The sequence below is a fragment of the Leptonotus elevatus genome, chromosome 5 (assembly GCF_054856555.1).
Source record: "Leptonotus elevatus isolate MCC_2025b chromosome 5, RoL_Lele_1.0, whole genome shotgun sequence".
Taxonomy (NCBI): domain Eukaryota; kingdom Metazoa; phylum Chordata; class Actinopteri; order Syngnathiformes; family Syngnathidae; genus Leptonotus; species Leptonotus elevatus.
Genome location: NC_141243.1, coordinates 13,882,891 through 13,903,589, shown reverse-complemented (window position 1 = coordinate 13,903,589; position 20,699 = coordinate 13,882,891). Strand labels below are relative to the sequence as shown.

The window sequence follows — 20,699 nt, the reverse complement described above, 5'->3', positions numbered from 1 at the left end:
TCCCGGTTGGCTCGTACTGCACCTCCGCACGATGACGGTAAGTAACTGATGTGATTTTTCTAAAGCAGCGGCTGTACTAGCTTTGTGAAACGACGCCAATGATAGACAGTTTCATCACTTTGATACACTGATCAGAGCGAGATACGAATGTTGACAAGCGTCACACGCCGTTTTTATTCTTGTTAGCTTTTATTGTGTGGTTAAAGCCACCCGTCATCATGTATTCGGACCTCTGTTTCTGAATTTACCTCATTTTGTAATGGACGAACATTAGTCTGTGTCTATAACATGTTTAGTTTGTCCAGTGTTGCTTTAGATTATGTTCAATAATAGAAATTATAATTTTAAACACAGTAGCCAACACTGTTTATGATCGAAACCCTCTAATAATATCCTTAATCTTGAAATAAATAGATATACCTGTGGATTTTTTTTTAATGAATTGTGTCAGGCAGATAATGATTTTATTATCTAATTGCCACGCATGTTGCTAAATAAGGTAAGAGCCAGATGGTCGCAAAAAAAGAGGAAAAAACGGTAACGTAGTTTTTGAATATATGTTAGTCTGCTTCCTGGCTACTGTCAAGGTGCCCTTGAGCAAGGCTTTGTCCCCTGCAGAACCCCACAGCTCAAAAAGGTGCTGCACTGATCTGACCCTGCATGCCAATGTAATTAGAACTTCCCCTTGAGTGATTATAATCAGTACAATCAATCAAAATACAGTTAATCAAATTAAGCTAACAATTAAAAACACCTACACACAATATGATGCAGTGCACAAACCTACGGTAATAAACATTAAATTACCACACTTTACAAATTATTAATCTTGTAAATTAATGTAATTTTGACAAATATGTTCTGTATGTACTATTTAACTTTTGTGACTGCTTCATCTTTTGTAGATGCAACCCACATTTCTTCTAGCAAGTGAAGAACATAGGCTGCCGCTGAAGTGTGGCAAAAAATGTTGTCTACTCCAAAATACAATACTGGATGTCCCATATCCCACCATCGTAAGTCATCTGTTTGTGAAAAGCAGTACCTCTTGTAGTCTTTGTTAAGAGGCTCGTATTTCAGGCTCATGGAGATTGTAGCTACTTGATATGCTTGGGAGTATTATAGAGCAATTTGACAATTATAGTGTTGCTAGTTACCTTGGTCATGCATTTCATATGTTCGCTTCTAAAGCTTGTTGCATTGTAGGACATCCTAGCTTGGTATGATAGGACCCGATGTTTGAATTTTCAAGGGAAAATGTGAACTTCAGCATTGAGTGAAATGATAATACGCACCAAGCCTAGCCTGTTGCAGCTTAATTGTTTCTCTATATCACCACGTTTGTAATGTGTTTTGAATGCAGAGTCAAGGCCAGAATACCAATAATAAATGATTATGATAATGATACTCACTCATTCAATAATAATAACACAGACATATTTTGCAGAGGTAAAAGGCAATTTCCCTAGTGTAAAGCCACACGCCCTGCATAAGTTGCATAAAAACATCAACAGACACACGTCAATTAACCCTACTTACTACCCTCACAGCTGACCCCCTCACTCACTCTCAGAGGCTCGAGATCCTTCTCTTTCTAGAAGCTACTAGGTTACTCTGTGGGTCCTCCAGCTGTCACCCCCCCACCCCACCCCAACACACACACATACCCCCCCTGCTACTTGCATCAGGCTTTGCTAGTGAGTTCTCAGCTGTCTGCGCCCTAAATAAACCTTATCAGGAGGAGACCAACTTTGAGAGTGGGGTTGCATTTGTCAAACACGCACGTATATTAGTATAGTTTTACTCAAGTATTTGCTGTACTTTGAAGTTCCTGCAGTATTATTTTCTGCAACACAAGTCGTCTTAAAATTTCAAGAGAACACTTTAAGCCAAATTTCTTTGTTTGTTTTCTCAGGGCAGCTTGTGTCTTGGTGCCCCCCTCCCATCCGTCATGAATGGGCCGCCGTGAGTTGTCCCACCTCATTGTAACGACAAATATAAATGGGTGTCTCAGTGGAGGCGGTTAGAAACACAGTGTCAATCTCATCTGACTCAAGTTCTGAGAACGGCTATTGGAAGAAATAGTGACTTTAAAGAGGAGCAAGGTAAAGAGTGTGTGTGTGTATAGTGGGGTTGTATTCATGCATGTTGAGGGCATATGTAGAAGAGAAGATTGGGATTGCAGGAAGTATAAATCTTTGTCTATTAGAAAAGCAACATTTGTTGCACTGCCCACGGCACCATGCCCAAAAAAGGCCTGAGGGGAGGCCATTTAAAGTTACAGATAGCATGTGCATGAGATAGCATGTGCTTAGCCATTTGCTCCCGAAAAACCCAGCTCAGCAGGACACTGATTACAAGTGACGGTGAGAAGCAATACATTTAAAAATTGAAATAATGTATTCTGTTAAATTTTATATTGGTTACTGCCTCTTGATTTGAATTATGTAATCCTTGACAATCTAATAATGATATGCCTTGTGACTGAAACTTTTCTTAATAGATGGGAGACCCAATCCAGTTCAAAGATGAGGGAAACAATCATTTCCAAACAGGAGATATTGACAAGGCAATCGAGTGTTACACCAAAGCAATCAATCTGTGTAAGGACAAGAAGGTGCTGGCCGTTGTTCACAGAAACAGATCTGCGTGCTATTTAAAAAAGGTAAAGAACTTTCTCATACCTCATCTAAAACATTTTAAACAAGTGTTAACCGCAATTTTTTGCAAATCAGTCTTACAAATCTGATTGTTTTAATGTCTTGACAGGAAAAGTATTCCAGCGCAGCCTCAGATGCATCCAAAGGTACCAAATAGTAACAATGTACAGTTAAAAAAAATGTAACACAAACACACTGAAAACGTTGTCCTTTGTTCATTTTAAACAGCCATTGATGTTGATGCATCTGACATCAAAGCCTTGTACAGGCGCTGCCAAGCTCTGGAGAAGCTTGGCAAACTCGACATGGCCTTCAAAGATGTACAGAGATGTGCGACCATTGAACCGAAGAACAAAACTTTCCTGGAGACTCTCCGCAGGCTGGGGGCTGAAATCCAGACTAAGGTCACCTTTGATTGGAGCAGACCTGCACATAATAATACCATCACAATATATACTGCTAGATATAGCTGTAATGTAAATTGTTTGCAGTTATTTTGATAGTGCTTTTTTGGGAATGACATTGTTTGAGATTAATTTCTATCTGTCTTTTCATTCACAGCTCAAAACAACGTTCTCCACAGATTCAAGGGTACAAAACATGTTTGATATTCTCCTCGATGAAGAAATGGACAAAGACAAGAAGGAAAAGGTGGATATTATTTACTATTAGGTGAAAATAAAACTCATATTTCCATATTTCGATAACCATGAGATTCTATCTGTTCATTTTGATCACATCACGTTACATTTACTTTTCTGTATATATTTGTTTTTTCATACGAAGGCTGCCAACAACCTGATTGTACTATCCAGAGAGGATGCAGGAGCAGAGAGAATCTTCCAGAATAATGGCGTTCCCCTGCTCCTCAACATGATTGAGAAAGGAAAACCAGAGATGATCCTCGCTGCTATCCGTACTCTTTCGGGAATGTGCACGGGACACAAAGCTCGGGTGAGAATTAAATCGAGATGAATAGGATGTGCACACCTATCCTATCTTGACAATCAGGAAATAATAAGTACATTTCTCTTCATGTTGCACTTCACAGGCAATGGCTATTGTTAACTTGGTGGGCATTGATAAATTGTGCAGCATTATGGCACTTGACAATGAGGAGATTGCTCTGGCAACATGCAATCTCTTCCAATGCACCAACGACTCCCTCACAGGTGGGGACAAAAGAGAATATGGGAAAGAGGAGTCGTTGGTTTTAGGTGAGTTCAGTAGTTGGTGTTCTTGATGACTGTGCTTTCACAATTCAATTTAAATAATATTTCAATCTTTTTTCTTTTTTTTCCTCACAGATTCCGCTAAAGATTTGAAGACTATTCTCCTGTCTTTGCTGGAAATGGTTGCCAGCAAAAAGGTGTCTGGCCATGGCAGAGACCAAGCGCTGAACCTCCTGAGCAAGAACGTCCCTCGCAAGGGAAAGAAAGAACCTGACAACTCAAGGGCCCTCTTCACTATTGATCACGGTGAGCCAGAAGAGATCTGACGATCAATCTGAGATAAACAAAATATATATATTTTTTCGTTTTTTTTTTAATCAGGCCTGAAGAAGATCCTCAAGGTGTGCGGTCAAGTACCTGAACTGCCCGACCAGTTGCCCTTGACCGAGAACACACAGCTGATTGCAAGCGTGCTCCTCAACCGCATCTATGATGACCTCACGTGTGACCCAGAGAGGAACAACTTCAGGGACATTTGTGATGAGTACATCAAGTATGCCTATGAAATCCCTCTCATCAATTCAGAGGCCAGCGAGTTGACATCGTCTGCCTCTACTCACATCTTCCCCTATTCCACAGATCCAAAATTGACCCTAACGACATGGACAAAACAATTCACGCCATCAACGTGATTTCAGGGCTGCTGCAAGGTCCATTTGAAGTTGGGAACGCTTTAGTGGGAAGGGAAGGCATCATGGAGATGATGGTGGCGCTGTGCGGCTCTGAACGTGAGGTGGACCAGATGGTCGCAGTGGAAGCGCTCATCCATGCCTCGACAAAAATGAGCCGCGCCAGCTTCATCATCACCAATGGGGTGGCGCTGCTTAAGGACATCTATAAGAAGACCAAAAACGAGAAGATTAAAATACGCTCGCTGGTGGTGAGTGGAGTGAGAGTAGAAAACTACACACACTTAGAATATAACAATGAACTATTTAGACATAAAAGTTCATTAAATGGGAAGTCAACCCCCAAAAAAACTTTACAATAATATGTTGTGTTTGGCCACACACTGATCGAAATGGAGAAGTCAACCCAAAAACAAATTCTCGACAATAATATGTTCTGTGCAGCCCCGCTAGTCTACAATGCTGCCTTCATGTGGTATCGAAATTATGGTAAATACCACATGTCGAGTAGAAAATTGCATGTGAACGCCCCCCTCATGTCGTATTTTCTACTGGACAACTAGGTATTTATTTTGATACCCGAGTAAATATTAACACTTATAAGGGCGTTAATGTCTGCTAGCAGATTGTTTTATCATATACACAATTACATAGTATACATAATTCAATGTCCTGTCCGTTACAACTCATTATTTGCCGTAATTGTTCGGTTTATGAGCAAAAAGAGTACATCAGCTGCTAAGTGTATTTTTTATTTATTTGAGCTATAACAGCAAAAGCACATGAACAGAACTCGGTCGTAATTAGAAGTTTCCGAGTGTTAAGGTCCATCTTTCCCATAGCACGTGAAAGCAGGGTAAATACAGTATTCTGGTTAATATTGCGTTAGTGGAATATGAGTTAAACAGCAAAATCCAGCAGTTTTTCTCAGAAGGCGGCCATCTTGCCACTTGCTGTCGAGTCAAATTACATCACAGTTGCTCAGGTCTCAGGTAACAATCAATCACAGCTCAGCTTCAGAAAACAGGTGAGCTGTGATTGGTCATTGCCTGAGCCTTGAGTAACTGTGATGTCATCTACAGTCGACAGCAAGTGGCAAAATGGCTGCCCCTTGAGATGGATAAAAACGGCTGGCTTTTGCTGCATAACTCATACTCCACAAATGTAATATTAATCAGAATGTCATATTTACACTAGTGACGTGATATATAACATATTATTGTCAAGAAATGTTTAAGGTTGACTTCCCCTTTAGGGAGAGAACTCCATCCGTTTTTATCCACCTCAGGGAGCGGCCATTTTGCCACTTGCTATTGACTGAAAATGACATCACAGTTGCTCCTCAGGTAACGACCAATCATGGCTTAGCTTCAGAAAACACGTGACACCTGAGTCTTGAAAAACTGTGATGTAATTTTCCTTCTACAGCAAGTTGCAAAATGGCTGCTTAACTCATAATCTATGAACTTGAAGATATGAATTGCGTGTTTAGGGTAGTGGAACATAATGTAAAAAAAAATAATAATTTGAGTTGACTTCCCCATTAAGTTACTAAGTTTTATATTTTGGGTTCCAGTATATACTTATTTACAAATTCCCATCTCCTCGACAGGGTCTCTGCAAACTGGGCTCAGCAGGAGGTGACGACTACAGTTTAAGACAGTTTGCTGAGGGCTCCACTGAGAAGTTAGCCAAGCAGTGCAGAAAGTGAGATTTTACACACATTGAAGTTATGAAAGTGAGAAATTCACTTTATAATCACACTAACATACTTTCTTTAATTATTACATGGACAAAAATATTAGAACATCTGTTTATAACACACGAAGGAGGAGAAAATGGCAGACATTGTGCAACTGGCTTTCTCAAAATTTCACAAAAATGTTTGAAGCGTGCTATTGACCAAACTGAAATCTAAATTAAGGCAGAACTATGAGGTAAGGGGTCTAGCCCCAATTAAGAGGTAACCAAAGTACGTATAAGGCAGTCTACATAAAAAAAAGTAACAGGTCATTGTTTTCTCTTCTAGGTGGCTTTGCAATCCTGTGATCGATGCCAAAACAAGGAAATGGGCTGTCGAGGGTTTGGCTTATCTAACTAATGACGCCGATGTCAAAGATGACTTTGTTGAGGACGAGCAGGCGTTGAAAGCCATGTTCGAACTGGCCAAGGTTAAACATTGACAAATGAAAATTTGATTATAACGCTTATCTGGTATGACATTAGACGTAACTTCCTTTCAATTTCAGTCTAAAGATAAGACCATCATATACGCAGTGACCTGCATCTTGGTTAACTGCACCAACACCTACGAGAAGAAAGAGATCATCCCAGAGCTGGTACAGTTGGCCAAGTTCTCAAAACAACACGTGCCTGAGCAGCACCCCAAGGTACAACAAATCGTGGACCACAATACATGCATTATTTTATGCACACAGTCTTTACATTATGACTCAAACCTGATTTCAGGACAAGAAGGACTTTATTGAGAAGAGAGTGAAGAGGCTTCTCAAAGCTGGAGTCACATCTGCTCTTGCTGTCATGGTCAAAGCAGACAGTTCCATTCTGACGGACCAGACCAAGGAGATGCTCTCAAGGTACAAATGAAAGAATACTCAATACTGATGTGTACTAGGAAAAACTGAATATAGCACGATTGAGGCATTGTATGGATATAAACTGGGAGTGTCAAAATGTGTGCGTTAATTTTGAGTTAAGTTTATTTTTTAACGCACGATTAATGACCGCCCCTTACTTGGAAAGCCCGCACTGGGGGGAATTCCAGTCGCAACGCAGCAAACACGTCCACTGTAATCAATTTAATAATAATGCATATATATGTAGAGACTGTGGTCATGTTGTATTTTTATTTTTTTTAAATGTGCCCCAAAAAATCGATATCACTTGTTTTTTACAGTACAGTACATCTTTTTCATTTTAACTAAATTGTATTATTATCATTAAATTACTATCAATGACTAAAAGATGCAGCCATATTTCTTCCCACTTTAATGTTAACAGAGTATGAAACTTAGAAACAAATATTTTATTGTACATTTAGAACAGATATAAAATTTGCGATGAATCGTGAGTTAACTATTGAACTCATGCGATTAATTACGAATACAATTTTTAATCGCCTGACACCCCTAATAAAATGAGTCTCATAGTCCGCTAACGATGTACTCTAGGAGTCCAGATGAATTTTAAAAATAATAGAAACTAGGTTTAATAAGCAGTTCTGTGTGTACTAAATTGCCTATGATTCCAAATATATTTATTTACAGCACATCAACTCAAGTTATAATTTTCACAATGTTTTTTTTCTTCTCCATACGTTTCAGCATTTTTGTTTTCTTCTCTTTTGTCTGAAGGGTTTTCTTGGCATTGTCGGAGGACCCAAAAGATCGTGGTACCATTGTTGCCCATGGTGGGGGAAAGGTGAGTTAAATTTTGGGGTGGTGAACGTATAAAAATCCGCAAGGTGCTGAGCTACTGAAAATCACACACTTCTGGCACTCAGGCTTTGATCCCTCTGGCTCTGGAAGGCACAGAGGCTGGAAAAGTGAAAGCCTCTCACGCGCTAGCCAAAATTGCATCCATTTCAAACCCAGAGATCGCCTTTCCTGGTGAAAGAGTAAGAAAAACACAAACACAATGACTATTTGTACACTCTTTTCTGAGCATTTCACATCATCTTAACTCATTCACTGCCATTGACGGCTATAGATGTCAAAAATTCATTTGAACTATTTCTATTAATTTTTCACTTTTTCCACTTTTGTTAATAAGAGTATGAAAACCTAAAAAAAATGTTTTTATTGTACATTTAGAACAGATATAAAATTTGTGATTAATCGTGAGTTAATTATTAAAGTCATGTGATTAATTACAATTGAAAATTTTAATCGCCTGATGCCCCTAATTTTTTATTATCTTTTCTTTTCTTTTTTAAATCGCGTCAGGCGATTACAATTTTCAATTGTAATTAATCGCATGACTTCACTAGTTAACTCACGATTAATCACACATTTTATATCTGTTCTAAATGTACAATAAAAAAAAATCTGGGTTTTCACACTTTTCACACAAAAAAATGTTAAATTAATAGAAATAGTTCAAATGAATTTGAACGTCTATAGCCGTCAATGGCAGTGAATGAGTTAACTTGTCTTCCTTTCCGTCTCTCTCGTCAGGTGTATGAGGTGGTGAGGCCTTTAGTCAACCTTCTTCAAACAGACAGAGATGGAATCCAAAATTTCGAGGCTCTTCGAGGCCTCACCAACTTTGCTGGTTTTAGTGAAAAGCTAAGGTATTGCCACATCTTTACCCCACTGTGTAACATTATTGCACATATGAGCTGAGTACAGTTTGTATACATTTTTGCTATGTGGCTTTTGCAGGACAAAGATCGTGAAAGAGAACGCGCTACCCGATATTGAGAGCTACATGTTTGAGGAACATGAGCAGATCAGACAGGCTGCCACTGAATGCATGTGCAACCTTGTGACATGTAAAGATGTAAGCACACAAGTAGATAATATCAACCCAGAGAGGTTAATTCATGTCACATGTTGGTGTTTACAGTACAAGATGTTTACTACAGTTTGGCACGTCTTTATATTGTAGGTCCAAGAGCGCTACCTAATGGATGGTAACGATAAACTGAAGCTGCTGGTACTACTTTGTGGGGAGGATGACGACAAGCTTCAGATAGCTGCAGCCGGAGCATTGGCTATGCTAACTGCTGCTCAAAAGAAGCTCTGCACCAAGATAACCCTTGTGGTACGTATGTGAATTTTTTCCCCGTTACAGTATCAACAGTTAAGTAGGTCAAAAAAGGCTATTAAAGCAAGGTTATTAAAGCAAAAAGATGCTGACAGCTAGCTAGCCCTGATTGGTTAAAAAAAGCACCTCATTATAATATAGTCTAAGTTACATAACAAATGATTTAGCTTGACATGGTAGCACATGGAAGCTGAAATCTGATTGGACAAAAAAAAATCGAGCATACAGCTAAGAAATGAAGAGAACAGAGGAATAAATTAAGACAATTTCACAGAATTTATATACAAATTTAGTTTGTAAATGTAGGTCATCGCTGTTTTAAGGCCAGCAGAGACATCCACACTGCAAAAAGGACGGTAGACATTTTAAGAAAAAAATAAAATAAAATAAGAAAATTATTACTTTAAATAAGCAAAATTATCTGCCAACAGAACAAGAAAATTTTACTTGTAAGATTATGAAAAGTAAGAAAATACTAGGCCCAAAATAAGGAAATACTAGGCCCATATCAACCACAGCTGTCTTGAAAATAGTATTTTTAGACTAAAAAAAAGTAATATTGACTAAATAAATAATCATATTGATTAAAATACATTCACAATCATTTGGCCAACTTGACCTCAGTGTCAAGCATGGAGTAACAAGGTCCCTTTTTTTAATTTTTTTATTTTTTTTTATTACATTTGGTATGACCAAGGCAGGGATTGAACCCACGGAAAGAAGAAAAATGAGCTTAGTAAATATAACGAACCACAAACTGATGATTTCAACAAGAAAAAAATGCTTACAATAAATTGCTATATTGACCTTTTGTCAATTTTTTTTCACACTTATATATATTTTTTCCATTTATCTTATTACTTGATTATGCTAAATCTTAAAATAAGAAATTAAACTCATGAAACCCCAGTTCAGGGCCTTTGAAGTTGGTTAGCCATCTTAAAATGTGGAAAATGCTTTTTTAAAGCCTCACAGTACTTCAAACTGGCTGTTAACAGTCAATGCCAAGACTGCTTGATCAAATAAGATAATTAAGTAATGCGCATCTTAAGATAAGCAGAATGATCTTGTCTGACTATCTTATTTTAAGTAAAAATAACTTGTCATAACAAAATAAGCAAATGTAGGTTAAATTTAAGAAATTATATCTTACTTAAGATTTCAGTTTTTGCAGTGCATAGACACACTACTGCTGCTGCAGTACCAATAAGCATGTCTCTTGTCAACAGACCGCCCAGTGGCTTGAGATCCTACAGAGATTGTGTCTACACAACAACCCAATGATCCAGTACCGTGGCCTGGTGACGGTGTGCAACATGCTCAACACGGACGACATTGAGTTAGCCAAGAAACTCATCGAGAGCGAGCTTCTGGAAATCATTTCAGTGATTGGCAAGGCAGCAGACAATCCCAAGAGGCAGGACGCGATCGATGCGGCACGGTCATGTCTGGTCAGAGCAATGGACCTGGGTCTCATCAAACCATTTTCCACGCCTTCGTAAACATCGGCCATAAACACAACAACAGCCATAGACATTCTTCCTTCTTTTTTCCACATAGACGTTGTCACTGCCACTGGATGATTTATTTTTGCTCGTGTGTAAACATATACCACCTACAAAATCATACGGGCACTGGCATTTGTATTTGTATCTTTTATTTAACATTTTGTTCTTTTGGATCTAGGAACATTTCACAATATGGACTTTTTCTTTCCTCTTGTGACTGTAATCTTTTTGAGAAGACAATTAAAGGTTGCCACCCACCTCCAAAAAATTATTTTAATTTTCATTGTTGGAGCCCATTTCTGTTATGTTTCAATATGTCTGCCATCAGAGACAATAATGATGACAAGCCAAGGTTGGAGCTACATACGCCATCATTTCATCACACTTGTGGTCACAATTACATCAGCACAGAACCTCGATGATCACAAGCAAATGTCTGGAGACTTAACACAATAGTTCCCCCTAGCGGCAAAGTTGGGGTTAACAGCAGACTGTTTCGCAACATTCACACACATTTTACTGTGGAAAAATCTCACGGCACACAAACGTCACAGAAACTATACATATACTTAAACGATTATGTCAGTTTTGCTCGTAAAGTACAGTATTTTTTCTATAGACCAGTTGTTTTTAATGTACCACGTGTTTCAAGGTACCACGAGTGACTCTTGTAGTACAGTGCGCAAAAAAGAAAGAAAAAAGATGGACTAAAAATACAAATAACCTACAACATTCAAAACTTGCAATGCCCTCCCCACACATATTTCCCTCTCTTTCCTTCTCCGACCACCAGATAGCGTGTGTGAGTCTGTTTTCAAAGTTATGTCGCACTGAATGGCACCGTGTGTGTCAGTCAGGGCACATACTCACGCGCACACACACTTCATGGTTATCCTGCCTGCTGTTATCGCCAGAGTAGTTTGTGCCCAGTAATGGTTAGTTAGTCGGTTCGCGCTGGACGTACGCCGTGCTTGAGTTTATTCATATTATTGCGGACTGCAGCAAAACGAAGCATCACCACCGAGCATAAAGAAAACATTTCTTTTTCTACTCGTCTGCTCTCGGAAGAGGTCGGCTAGCAGGTAAGGTTAGCTGGGACCAAGCGGATAGTTTACAAAAAAGGACAAGTATGTTTATAAATTACGTGACCATATCTCATTTCTTGTTCGTGTCGTGAGTAAATATTACGACAGGTGAGCGAACAGAAGCAGGTGAATTTACATGTTATAGGATGTCAATTCAACGCATTTAATATTGTTCACGATGATGCGATACACACTATTCCACCTAACTTTTTTAATTTAATTTTTTTAAAAATAAATAACCCTTGTCATGTCGAATTGAACCCATATACACATTGTCCACTTCATTAATGTACAATTGACAGTCAAATGAGATCCAATACAAAAGCCGTATCAACAATTCTCTCCAAAATAGTTATGTGTTAACTGTGTTAACTGTACCGTAAACAACATTTTCTATTGTTTGTGCTCTAGGACAGCACTGAGCTATAAAACATGATATTACAAACACACCCCAGCCAAATGAGTTTCGGCTTTATACTACTTCTGCTAAGGTCCCCTTTCCCCTCCAGATAATTACAGCAAATACAATAATCCATCCCTCACAATTACAGTTTGTGTGTACATTATTATTTTTTATTATTGATGTGGATCTCATTCGACTTTGCAGGTGTAACTAAAGTGGTGGGTGAGTGCACTTTTCTCTTATTGCGGTACCATGATGTACACTGCACAGTAATTGTTCTGCATTGTGTTTGATGTAAATGTAATGAACAGTCATGAAAAGGAGCAAGAGAGTCACTTGAATTCCATTTCCCAACAAATGAAATGTCATAATAGGTCATAGGTCACAGAGCCTAATACTGTAACAGCAGCTCTGCCAGTTCATGCGTATTTGTTGTTCACTCTCATTTATTTCCATTTGATGGATGAAGAAGTTAGCCATGTGATTTGTGAGAAACTGCAAGTACAGTATGTCCACTCTGACTTTGATGGGAAATAGTGAAAATTGGGCAATCTTTTCTGTCATGTTTTAGAGGGAACTATAGAGAGGTTTCAAACAGCACTGACATAATAACGCAGTAGCCTAGCTTTTTATTTTTTATTATTTATTTTTTTAACCTTTACTGTAATAAATAACCATCTGGATGTATCCTTGACATAAAAGCAGCCGTTTCCCCCCAAAAAAAGTAGAATTAGATTTCTTTGCTTTATTGTTTTTCAATGCAGTTTTTTTTTTAATCAGAAAAGAAAGATGACTGATCATCCAATAGAGCTTTTTGTTGTGGTAGGTCAACACAAAACAAGTCTGAAAATGTGTGTCCTTGCCGATTAGTATACGCTTGGAAAGCATAGGCAGTGAAGTGTTTTCACATTTTGGGCTGCTCTTCCCACAAACGCATGTTCCTTAAATTGGGCATCATGTAAAGGCAACATAAACATCCTCTTTTTTTTTTCATTTTTGGGGGGCAAGAAACAATGCTACCACAGAGTAATAATCTATCAAACACAAATTTTCCAGTCTTTTTGTTTTAGGTTTTATCATGGTAGATGACAGGTCTGTGGTTTCCTGTGTTCATCCTGAATTTGCCTGGGAGACAGCAGAGTTATTCCGCACCGGCTGAAACTATTTGAAATGGAAATTGCTCATGCAAATTCTCTGCTGTGTGTTTAGGGGTAACGCCGGACCTCCCGTGCCAAGTCTGTTACTCTTTAAACTCAAATGTAGTCCTCGTGAGCAGCATCTGCGTGTTATGTAATCTTTCCCAACAGTAAAATGCGCCACCACATTACAAAGCTAATTTTTTGTCAACATGAATCATATCATATAGATGATCTGTTTTATTCATGCCTCAGACACATCAAATGACATTCCCTTCCTGGTGCATTTAAGTACCAGTAGTCATACGGAATCATTGTGTTTTCTTGCTTATTTATTTAAACCACAGTGTATACACAATTAAGAGACAGAGATAACTGGATTTAGGCCCTATTAAAAGACCAATCTTTATGTTGAATAGTGCTATATCATTTTTTTCTTGAATATTCAAGCTAAAATAAAGCTGATTAGCAAAAATAAAGAAAAAAACTGAATAGGGCAATCCAATGGTATGTGCTTAACACCAACAACAAGTATACTTGTGGCTGATCATTGTTGTGTGACAAAGTTAGCACAATCGCGCACAATTAGAAAAATTAGACGGTGACCAATAGCCTACCCACAAATACAAAATGCAAACACGCGTGAGCGGCTACAGTAGGATAAAAAAAAAAACTCGCGTCCAGACGCTCACATGAACTCGCCAGCAATGTTCCAGATGTTACTTAGTAGCCCACGCCCCCTTCAAGGCACACCTGCACAGTTGATGTCACTTTCGACTTGTCCCAATATATATAAAAAAAAAATGGTATGGTATTTAGGAACTAGAATGGATTCATGTATATTTAATTAATTTCAATGATAAATACTGTATTAGTTAACATATTTTGTCCACATACTGGGCTTAAGAGGCGATGACTGTGACAAGCTGAGGATTCGAGCGCAGTCTTGTGATTGTCGGTCAAAGAGCGCTCTGTGTGTACAAGACTCCATTGGATCCCGTGGCGATTGCAGCATAATAACAAGCATATGAGGATAATTTAAGACAGTTACATAAGTCAGCGCAAGTTCCCAGCGATTACTCTCATGCCTGATAATGTTGTTAGGGGCTGACGTGCCTCGTGTCTCCATGCAGGGGTGTGCCCCCATTGGTGTTTTTTTTGTGTGTGCTTACACTCTGATAAAAATGCCTCGCTGTACTGTGATAGTGAAATGCAGGCCGTTTGTCATACCATTCCATCTATCTCACTCATGTCATGCTCGCATTTTTTAGTACAAAGGGAATGTCCTGGTCATCCATTTACTATCAGTACCAACACCAGCTCGCTTTGTTCTGTTTAGGGATGCACGATAATATCGGCGGCCGATAATTGTCGGCAATTATCAACCAATTTGACATCATACAGATAAACCAGGTAATAAAGAAATGAGGGCTGCACGATAATGCGATTTTCAACCGATACCGATAAACTAATAATTTAGAACATGCCAATGCCGATAACCGTTAAGTAAGCCAATAATTGTTTGCAAAATTGACTTGAATACAAATATACTTTCGAGTCCTACTATAAGAACAAATACATCGAAACATTGTGTAGCACACCATGAAGCTGAATTTTATTGATATCTCTGCTTCAAAGACAACCAGTAACACAACAGATAGACCAACGCGGCAAGTCTATTATTATCGGCGGATTTCTTTATTATCTGGTTTATCTGTTTGATGTCAAATTGGTTGATAATTGCCGATAATTATCGGCGGATTTCTTTATTATCTGGTTTATCTGTTTGATGTCAAATTGGTTGATAATTGCCGATAATTATCGGCGGATTTTTTAATTATCTGGTTTATCTGTTTGACGTCAAATTGGTCGATAATTGCCGATAATTATCAGCCACCGATATTATCGTGCATCCCTAAAAGAAATCCGCCGATAAAATAGACATGCCACTTTGATCCATCTGTTGTGTTTGTGGCTCAAGTTGTGCCCAACTCCTCAGCCCTTCAAGTATTCAAATTATTTTGCAAACAATTATCGGCTTACTTATCGGTTATCGACATCGGCGCTTTCTAAATTTTTGGTTTATCGGTATTGGTTGAAAGTAGCATTATTGTGCATCCCTAGTTCTGTTGATGAAATTGTGACATTTCTTTCATTACGTGCCTTTCCAACAGTTTATAGTTTCATTTCATGTATTGGAAACTGATTGTTTCGTTCAAATACTTTTACAATACAGTATATACAAGGTCACAATTGGATAATGTCTTGTGCGATACGTTGTAGTGTGGTCGAGTACTGCAGTGTTCGTGGAGTGGTTGGTCCGCTGACATTTTTTCATTAAAAAATGCCACTGGTATGTATGGAGGACCAAAATGCCTCAAAATAAATAAATAAAAGTGAAAATAAGAACAGATATAAAAAATATAATTCAATAATTAATTTTTTTTAAATCACATAAATAAAAGTAATTTATTTCTGTATTTATTTTTTTAACGTTTATTTATTTATTTATGTTTGTCCCGTTTTATTTCCATTTTATATTTATTTTTTGTTTTTAATTATTTCATTATATTCATTATTTATTTTTTATTTGGGCATATTTGGTCCTCCATTTATGTTGTTCGTCTAACATGATTGGCATGAAAAACAGGACGAACTGGCCTCCACCGCAAAATGCGGTATTTGGCCGTATTTAATTCCGTGGAATGCTAGTTGGCGGTGCTGTCAGCAGTTTGTGATTGGTTAATAAGTGATGGATATGCTCTCAAGATGGTGGCAGGTCCTCAGGCTTGGCCTCTAATGATTACTCTCCAACTGGTTAATCTTGTACTGCTTTTAACAAGGAGGGCTTCAGTTCTCAGACCGAAACTATCCGAACATTTGTTTTGCCGGGACACTGACAAAGCAGACAACCACATTGTTTTTTATGAGCCAACTACATTTGTTTTACAAGCCCATAAATTATTATTATTATTATCAGGCCCCGCCGTGTGAATCATGAAGACGCCTTATTAGTTGGTTTGCACACATGTTCACTTCTGTTCTTCATTTGCAAGAATGACTGGTCTGTTCCCTCTTATCTCCGTTTATTGTGTTCATTCAATCTTGGCAGCACCCACCAAATGTCGCACAATAAGATATGGAAGATCACAAACTACAGCAGGTGTTAAAAATATGAAGTCAGCTACAGTACAAAACTTTCAAACACTCCAACTTGTGATTTATTGTGATTTTTTTTATTGTAATGCAGTATAAGCACATGATTGGAAAATATACCATGATGAATTTTGTTGACTTTTAAAAATACAGGTTTACAATCTAGTGGTATCTAACGTGCAATGAAGCACAGTCGTTTGCATTGCAGATGTACACCATTGCAAACTGCAAACCAAATCGGACATTTAGAGGTTTGACATTTCAAATATTAAAACATCATTTTGTCTCTTTATTAGATTATTCAGATACATTCACGTACGAATAAATAGTCATTTGTTTGCTTGTGATTGTAAATAAAAACATCAATGGCAACAAAAGACAAAACCATACAATGTCCTCTGAGCTTTTATGCTTCAAACAACCCTAATTTGGATATTCCCAATTGCTCGTCTCGTCATGTGGAAAGTGATTTGTGCAGTCGGGCGATTCAAGTGAATTCTACTGACGCCGACAACAACTCACATTATGTAACTTGTCAAAGTGGCCTGATACATGTGAAGGAGTTTTTCCTGCTTCGTGGAGCAGTGTCATGGTATGCCATGGACGCGAGAACTGTGAAACTAGTACGTTGTCAACAAATAGCAGTGTCAGTTGCATGATCTTTAGAGCAGGCTAAATTTCATAACGACTTCCCCTCCGTGGCCCCACTGCATCCTCTCCAAAGGCCTCGCATCCCCGATTGTCGCATAATTAGGCTCCTTATTAGACCATTGGTGGCTTGCTGGCACGGCGAACAGTTGGCAGCCTTGCAAGTATTTCAGTTATTCGCTGGTGGTGATGTTTGTTGTCGCTGTTGTCGTGCTTGTTGTTTCGGTCCTGCTCTCAGCCCACATGCCCACCTCCTGCTCCCCTGCCATGGCAGTGATAAGGAGAGGCCCACCCAATGGGGGCCCGAGACGTATGGAGGAGACGAGCAATATTGAAAGAATTTCTAAAGTCAGCATGGCATTTATACGTTATTTTTTAAGGGGAAGTCAACCCAAATGTTGTTGTTTTTTTGGACAATAATATGTTATATGCAGCCCCACTTGTCTAAATATGGTATTTTGGTTAATATTGTGTTAGAGGAATATGGGTTAAGCAGCAAAATCCAGCCGTTTTTTTTAAATCCATTTCAGAAGGCGGCCATTTTGCCATTTATGTTGCTCAGGTCTCAGGTAACAACCAATCACAGTGCAGCTACAGAAAACAGGTGAGCTGTGATTGGTCATTGCCTGAGCCCTGAGCAACTGTGATGTCATCTTCGGTCGACAGCAAGTGGCAAAACGCCCCGAGATGGATAAAAACGGCTGGATTTTGCTGCAAAACTCATTTTCCACAAATGTAAAATCAATCAGAATGTCATGTTTAGACTAGTGAAGTCACATATAACATATTGTTGTCAAAAAATGTTTAAGGTTGACTTCAACTTTAATACATTTCGGTAGTCATACTTTTATTTTTACATTGGAATTTGAACACATTTTCTGGAGAGAAAAAAAAGTTTGTGAAAATCTCTTCATCGTGCATGGCGTCAGGTGACTTTGAAATGTGTGGTGATATGTCAGGCGTTCTTTTCCTTTTTGGAGTGTTTTGTACAAAAGTAACAAAGAAAACTGTAATCACAATCATAGAGCAAGAAATGTGACAAAGAAAACTCTCTGTCCCGGCAGCTCAGTACAATATGGCTGAAGCCGACAAAACATAAATAAATAAATACACAGCCAACGTTAAGAATGTTGTGACAGACTAATTGTGTTTCCATTGTTTCGAACAGGTACAGTACATAGTTTAGAAATCAAAGGTGGAATATTGATTGTTTGACTCGCGTGTAAACCTGAACGGGTTTCGAGAGGGCAAGCTCAAGTTAATCTTTCTCCCTCTTTCATATCATTGGTTATATGATGTTTGATATGATGTTTTTCATGTCACGTTAGCAACTGAGACAAAGGTGTAAACGGCATGTCACTGATGTCATTGGTCAATATAGCGAGTCCACTCTGTAACTCAGAGCGTTTTCTTTTGTGCCACTTGCCTCTTTTGGACGATCTGGTCTCATGTTTTCTTAGCTCGGTTGGGTTCATGTGACTTGCTGGACATACCTCGGCCTCGCTAGCTTGTCGAGCAGAATGGAACCGGAGAGAAGAGCTGAGAGTAGCGTATCCACGGGCCTCTCCTAGGGTTTGTTGTGCTTTTGTATGTTTTACACCAACAGAAATGAGTGCAGTCAATGGAGCCACTGTGCGTGATTGTGCTTGTTAAAATAGACTTCATTGTTAAGAGTGTAGACTACACAACGCAATGGCTTCGCTATGAATATAATCTGTCTCATTCTAATTTGTCGCAGTGGGAGGTAAGCAAGCAGCCAAACACTACAAATGGACGAGCTTTTTGTCTCGTCGTTACTTGAGCTCATCGAATCTGTTCACATTGCTCGTGAAAGGTCAACTCGAGTTTTGTATGGGTAACACATGTTGGCATGCCCATGGTGTTGTTTAGAGGTGGCACTATTATGACTCTTGTCTATACATTCTGTACAATACGTGACGGCAATGCGTTACCTTTATGTAACTGTCGAGACAAAACAATCCTCAACGTGAAAAGAACAAAGTAGGCAGGTGATCAACATTCTGAAGCTATTTGCTTACAGGAACTGTTCCTGCTTAGTTTCAAGGACAAGCACACCAGGGTCACTTTTCCTCCCTGAAATAAGTCTTCTTGCACTTCCTCCTGCTTTTAATTACATTTCCTCATCTCCATAGTCTAGTCAATTAACGGCTACAACGATTTGCCCAAAACTTTACAGGGCACTCTGTAGAGCTCAAACGTCTTCTGAATGAACCTATTGTGAACTCAAACAGGAAAAATAAATCACACATTATCATGTAACATGCACCTTTATGCAGGAACCTCACCAAAACCTGATGGCCCACATGACCACGAAACCGGCACCACTAGTGAATAAATTCAAAAAAACTGATGTAGATCCTCACAATATGCCATTAGATTGTGCTGAATTTTATGGCCAGTGAGCATTAATTCATGTCATGTTATTTTGGACTTATTTCCAGCTAGTGTCGTGGGGGCCCGCACGCAGCACTGTGTCGCTTGCTGTGTGATCCGTAACAGAAGTGACTACTGTATTTTCCAACACAACTAAGCCACTGACACACCCAAGGTGACAGAAATACAAAGTGCTGCTACACACAACGTATACACATTACACACAACGTATACACATTACACACTGCCGCCCTCAGGAGATACACTTTGTTTGTTGTCTTGTACTTGCTTCATTTACACATTTGATTTGGCCGTGGAATCAAATGATCAGAGCTATTTAATTTGATCCCCAGGCAAACGAGATTCCCAGAATTTCTTCTTGGTTGAATCCATTGCTGTCCAGAGATTTGATCTAACGGGCAGTGTTTTGGATGGTGAAGGTCATAAGGCCCAGTACGAAGCCTAGTTTTGGTTGCTCGTTTACTGATTCTGCATTACAGTCTCCCATCTGATACAGTAATCCAATACTATCTAGGGACTGAAGAAAAACGGAGCCCATTTGTCAAATCTGCGTAGTAGAGCTTTAGTGAGAAAACATGCCTCAGGCCTAATGTCCAGATCACAGTTCAGTGATGTTAATATTACTACTAGGACGTAGTTCTGAGTCAACAAAAATGGCACGAGTGCAGACCTCTGCCACAGCCATACAATCCTAATGTGCTTCTGTGCTGACGTGTACTATTATATTTTGCCATTAAGTTTCTGTACAAAAATAAAAAATGAAACTGCACTAAAAAAAAATAGCCACCATGGTGCATGGAAATCAACCTGACTTTTAAAAAAAAAATGTTTTGCTTATAATATCGTGAAATGACGACGACAACGACAATATTGTGGCAGTTAGCGTTAATCCCTACCTTCTAGTACCTGGTACCTACTAGTGCCAATTAGTACCTGGTATCAACTAGTGCCAAGTTGCCAACTAATACATGGCTACTAGTACCCACTAGCACCTACTAGTGCCACCTAATATCTGGTACCTATTTGTGCCCACTAGTAC

General features: G+C 38.8%; 2 protein-coding genes across 7 annotated transcripts in view; both read left to right on the top strand.

The window, feature by feature from the left end:
* Nucleotides 1-10: 10 nt before the first annotated feature.
* On the top strand, nt 11-11,168 carry unc45b (unc-45 myosin chaperone B). 5 transcript variants are annotated; one of them, XM_086075387.1, is made up of 22 exons: nt 11-37; nt 906-1,016; nt 1,916-1,965; nt 2,504-2,665; nt 2,770-2,806; nt 2,889-3,064; nt 3,222-3,311; nt 3,447-3,614; nt 3,712-3,877; nt 3,968-4,138; nt 4,214-4,385; nt 4,472-4,772; nt 6,134-6,228; nt 6,551-6,692; nt 6,771-6,911; nt 6,991-7,118; nt 7,896-7,962; nt 8,045-8,158; nt 8,718-8,833; nt 8,925-9,042; nt 9,151-9,306; nt 10,539-11,168. In XM_086075387.1, the coding sequence occupies exons 2-22, from the start codon at nt 968-970 to the stop codon at nt 10,809-10,811; spliced, it is 2,892 nt and encodes a 963-aa protein (XP_085931513.1). In that variant the 5' UTR covers nt 11-37; nt 906-967; the 3' UTR covers nt 10,812-11,168. The 5 variants fall into 5 exon arrangements, with proteins under 5 accessions (XP_085931513.1, XP_085931514.1, XP_085931512.1 ...); XM_086075388.1 differs by lacking the exon at nt 11-37 and adding an exon at nt 62-499; XM_086075386.1 differs by lacking the exon at nt 11-37 and adding an exon at nt 62-788.
* A 496-nt stretch (nt 11,169-11,664) lies between these two features.
* The window catches only part of pip5k1bb (phosphatidylinositol-4-phosphate 5-kinase, type I, beta b), a 31,527-nt gene continuing 22,492 nt past the window's right edge, over nt 11,665-20,699 (top strand). The window contains exon 1 of one of the 2 annotated variants that reach the window (XM_086076788.1): nt 11,665-11,899. The gene's annotated coding sequence lies outside the window, so the exon portion shown is untranslated. Of the gene's footprint in view, nt 11,900-18,621; nt 18,818-20,699 lie in introns of those variants that run through there. The other variant, XM_086076789.1, reaches the window with a different exon arrangement.

Coding starts and splice junctions, on each gene's coding strand:
- unc45b (XM_086075387.1), top strand. CDS start 968: ATGTTGTCTACTCCAAAATACAATACTGGATGTCCCATATCCCACCAT. Junction 3,878..3,967: donor AGAGGAGTCGTTGGTTTTAG/GTGAGTTCAGTA, acceptor TTTTCCTCACAG/ATTCCGCTAAAGATTTGAAG. Junction 4,139..4,213: donor CCTCTTCACTATTGATCACG/GTGAGCCAGAAG, acceptor TTTTTTAATCAG/GCCTGAAGAAGATCCTCAAG.